Genomic DNA, 5,028 nt, shown 5'->3' on the forward strand with positions numbered 1-5,028 from the left:
GGATTTCAGGGTCTTGGGTTGCTCCTTCCCCAAGCCCTGTTGGTGTTTCCCTGAAGCTCCCTAATGGTTTGCTGCAATCTCTGAGATACCCTTGCATGATCCGTCTTGTTTTGGCAGTCCAAGGCATAGTGACCATCTCTCCCACAGTTGTAACAGAAACCTTCTCGCCAGCTATCAGCCCTCCTGCTACTCTCCCCTCTTGAGGATGGCACAGTAGGTCTCGGAGCCTTCATCATGGCCACTTCTCTGGTCAAATCTCTCAGTGCTGCTGCCACTGATGGGGCCTCTACCATCTCTCCAAGCACTGTGGTGGTATGACTCCCTGCCCTCTTCGGTTGCACCACTGCATCCACTTGCAACAATCGCTCCTCCTCTTCACATATCTCTCAAACGAGCTTGAGGAATGGGGGTGGGTTTTGGGCCTGCTCCCTCAGTTGCAGTTGCCACAACATTAACCCATCTTGTCGGGTGCCCTGACAGTTCTGGTCTAACCTAGCGGAATCAATGCACTTGGTGGGAATTCCCTTCTTCCGCACTACCTGCTGTAGCAAATCCTCTAGTCTCCTGATGAAATCCGACAATTGTTTGTGGGGCTCCTGATAAGTATGGCAGAAACAATAATACAGGTCATCACTGCTATCAATAGAACCGTAGACACTCTCAAGAGCGGTTAAATAGTCTTGCACTGTGGCAGCTGGTTGGGAATCTTTCAGAGCTCGGACAATTTGCATGGCAAGTCCCCTCAGACGTTCAAGCACACGTTTCCACTTCTCAGCATCAGAGCATTCCCACTCTTGGACAAGTGGCACCATAAAATCCCTCCTGGTCTCGTAATCATCCTCCCCTGAGGATACAGGTGACACCCCCGAGAAAGAATGTAACCGCTTGTATGGAGCACTTTCATATGCCGGCTTCAATGCATCTTTGAGAGCATTTCCCAGCTCTTTTGCCCATCCCACCACGCTGAATGCTGCGGGTGTTGGAGCCCCTCCTAATGCCAAAATTAATTCCTCTCTTGTCCGCTTCTCATCCACCATCAGAGCTTGCAATTCCTGCACTAAAGAATCCACCTCAAGTGACACGAGCACACTACTAGGGGACTGCTCTGCCCCCAGAATTGTCCAGGGGATAGCTCCTACTTGCACCTCTTTGGGTACTTTATCAAGATCTGCTTCCTTGGAGTAAGTACATAGTGCTACCATGCCCTTCACTTTGCGGTTGTAAATACGAGTGTGGACCTTCACTCTCCCCAGTATTTCAGCTGCAACTAGGCTCTCCTCAATTTCATTTGGTTCCATCTCTTCTGGGAACCCAACCACCCGCACAGCTTTGGTTCATGGGATTCATGCCCCTCAGCACAGGTCTTCTAGTAATCCCCGCTCCATTTTTTTTTTAAAACTGAGATGAAAGTCACTCAGGAGTTTCTTTGCTCTGTGAAGGAGAGCCCAGGGTGTGGGTGTGTGTGTACACTGCAAAGTCCCTGTACGGGCCACCAAGTGTAACTTTAACGCCCTCATGGCCAAGATGGAGTCTCCTCTGCAGGCAGCTCTGGCCAAGAGACGGTGCGCGCAGGAATGCCACAGAAAAAATTTCTTCCACCCCAAGGGCACCTGTTCCAAACCCCCCAGAGTGAACACACACATCCACAGGAAAAGTACAGTGGATATAACAAAGAGAGATATTTATTTACAGAGGGATGAGAGGAGAAAAACAAGGGAAGTATAGCGGGAGCAGTAAAACAGGGTTGCATCCAAACAAAGGCCCCACAGGCCCAGTTGTAGCACAGTCTGAAAGGACAGACACCGAGCAATGTGTCTGAGCACAGAGTTCAGGAGTCCTGAGCAAAGTTCCAGTTCAGTGCTGAGTCTTGGGTGCTCCTGGTCATCTTCGGCACCAGTGAACTTTCCCCAACAAACCCCACCGGTGCCCTCTTCTGCCGCTCTCTGCAAAGCTGCATAGAGCGACAACCTCCCCACGTAACTAGCTAGCAGCCTCCCTCCTTATTCCCAGTGCAGAGTCACAAGCCCCAGTACTCACAGCCCCTTGCAGCTCTGGGTGGTAGTGATACTGGGTCCAGCTCCGGCCAGTCCTTCTCGGGCGATTCCTCCCTGGCACAGTGCTCCTCCTGGCTCCTGTCCTGGGGTGTACGAGACCGGCCGCCTTGTCCTTCCCAGGCTTCAGGCAGGTTCTCTCTGTTTCACTTTGTCCAGAGCCTCCAGGCTGCAGCCCTTCTCTCCCGGGAGCACCAGAGCCACACCCCCAAGTTTCCCTCCTTTCTCTCACTGCTCCCCCTCCCCACTAGGAAAAAGATTTAAAGGGGCCATGCTCTCTAAACCCCAAGGGGTTACACATATAACTTACAGTGCAAAGGTGATACAAATACATAAATGATATGATTATAGCTGGCAAATTATAACATTTTTGCAGATACCTTACGTGGTATATCTGGCATAACTCATTCCAATTTTACAATATCGGTATTCATAATGTCCTAAAGTGTCCCCCAGATTCCATACAGTGTCACAGCCCCGATAAACTCTATCCTTTTGTCCAGAATAAGGGTGGACTTCTGTACGTTCAGTAAGAGGCCCAATGCACTGAAGGTCGATTGGATGAGACAGATGTCAGCTTCCACTTGAACTCCAGAGAGGCCTTTGACTAGCCAGTCATCGAGATATGGCAATATGTGGACTCCCTTTTTTTCTGAGAAATACTGCTACCACCCACTTATACACTTGGTGAAAACTCACGGGGTGGCTGAGAGGTCGAACAGAAGCACTGTGAACTGATGCTGACTTTGGTTCATTATGAACCTTAGGAAACATCTGTGGCCACAAAAGATCGATTTGTGGAAGTAAGCTTCTTTTAGATCGAGGGCAGCATACCAGTCCCCGGGATCCAGCGAGGGAATGATGGAAGCAAGGAGACCATGCAGAACTTTAAATTCTTGAGATACCGGTTGAGATGATGATACAAGAGGCTTTTAGCTGTTCTATACTGTGTAAGGAAATCAACAGTACCATAGAAAGCGGTCAGGCCACGCAACTGTAAACAGCCAAAGAGGGGTGGAAAACATTGTAGAAATCACCTCTCCCAATTAACATAACAAATGTACTGATAGTATCATAATGCTTAAACATGCATAGAAATGAAGTTAGTTTGAGATTTAAGGCTTTTGATAAGTAATCATAATCACAGAATAGTAGGGTTGGAAGAGACATCAGGAGGTTACCTAGTCCAATCCACTGCTCAAAGCAGGACCAACACCAACTAAATCATCCCAGCCAGGGCTCTGTCAAGCCAGGCCTTAAAAACCTCTAAGGATGGAGATTCCACCACCTCCCTAGGTAACCCTTTCCAGTGCTTCACCACCCTCCTAGTGAAATAGTGTTTCCGAATATCCAACCTAGACCTCCCAAACTGCAACTTGAGACCATTGCTCCTCGTTCTGTCATCTACCACCACTGAGAACAGCCTCACTCCATCCTCTTTGGAACTCCCCTTTAGGTAATTGAAGGCTGCTATCAAATCCTCCCTCACTCTTCTCTTCTGCAGACAAAATAACCCCAGTTCCCTCAGCCTCTCCTCGTAAGTCATGTGCCCCAGCCCCCTAATCATTTTTGTTGCCCTCCGCTGGAGTCTCTCCAATTTGTCCACATCCCTTCTGTAGTAGGGGGACCAAAACTGGATGCAATACTCCAGGTGTGGCCTCACCAGTGCCAAATAGAGGGGACTAATCACTTCCCTCGATCTGCTGGCAATGCTCCTACTAATACAACCCAATATGCCATTGGCCTTCTTGGAAACAAGAGCACACTGCTGACTCATATCCAGCTTCTCATCCACTGTAATCCCCAGGTCCTTTTCTGCAGAACTGCTGCTTAGCCAGTTGGTCCCCAGTCTGTAGCTGGATAATAAATATTGATAGTTTATAGTTTGAAATCCAAAATGGCGACCACAATGATTTTATATTAGAGACATCAAAATGGAGGATTCAGACTAAATTGACCAAGAGCAGACAGGAGAATAAGGTGAAATAAAGTTCAGCAAGGTGGGGCTCAGCTTACTCCAAAACACCTGAAGGAAGCAGTGAGAAGGAGGTTCTCAACTATGTCCAGCTTGATTGGCTAAGCAGGTATTGCCCCACTGGGGATCTATGCTAATAGCTGGAATTGAGAAAGCAACCAATCAGAAAAGGCCAAAAATCATATACAAGGCAGAGAACTGGCAGGCTTGGGCGTAGGTGTGTGAGTGGAGGAGAGCAAGCAGGAGCAAGACGAGAAGACAGCAGGAGGAGAAGAGCAAGGGTGAGCAGTGGAGAAGGTGACAGCAGCAGTGTGAAAATTGCAGACAAAACAGAAGCACTCTTAAGATGGTATGGAGAGATTATAAAGAAAAATAAGCATAAAATTCCTTTTTAATAATAAGGAATGCATGAGTATGATTGTAAATAAAGCTGAAAGCCTATGTTTGAATGGACTTGTACCCCACCCACTCTGACGGATTAAGCATCACTCATAGAATGTTGGTGCTTAATGTTCTTTAAGGCAGGGGTTCTCCACCTTTTTCTCTCCGACGCCCTCCTCGACAGGCTAGAAGAACTCCAGGGCCCAGCAGGGTAGAGTGGGGCTCGGGGCAGGGGCCTTGGGCATAGGTGTAGTTTGACTTCTATTTGCGGGTGCAGGGGCCAGTGGGGCTTAAGCCACCTCTGCATGGCGGGGTCCAGGGAGGGAGTGCCACCTCCCCCACCGACTCACTTCAGCAGGCCACCCTGCATGTCTGGGTTGGGGGTGCACAACCCAAACGTATAACTCAAAGGAGGGGGGCTTAGCTCAAAAAGTTTGAAACCAGGTTAGATTGTAGAAAGGGGGCAGCTAGGGGCTGCGTGGAGACAAGAGGCAGCTCAAGGTGCAGGCAGGGGTAGCTGGGGCTGTGTGCACACAGGGGGTGATTGTGGGTGCAGGGGTGGGGTATGAGGGGCAGTGTGCAGGCAGGGAGGTAGCTCAGGGTGCAGGGAGAACAGTATTA

At 49.2% G+C, this 5,028-nt stretch overlaps 1 protein-coding gene across 1 annotated transcript; it reads right to left on the minus strand.

Moving 5' to 3' along the window:
* Nucleotides 1–386: 386 nt before the first annotated feature.
* Nucleotides 387–1,298, minus strand: LOC140908770 (paraneoplastic antigen Ma1 homolog). The gene has a single exon (XM_073336644.1). The coding sequence runs from the start codon at nucleotides 1,296–1,298 to the stop codon at nucleotides 387–389; it is 912 nt and encodes a 303-aa protein (XP_073192745.1).
* Between the last annotated feature and the right edge of the window lie 3,730 nt (nucleotides 1,299–5,028).

The sequence above is a fragment of the Lepidochelys kempii genome, chromosome 3 (assembly GCF_965140265.1).
Source record: "Lepidochelys kempii isolate rLepKem1 chromosome 3, rLepKem1.hap2, whole genome shotgun sequence".
In the NCBI taxonomy this organism is placed as follows: domain Eukaryota; kingdom Metazoa; phylum Chordata; order Testudines; family Cheloniidae; genus Lepidochelys; species Lepidochelys kempii.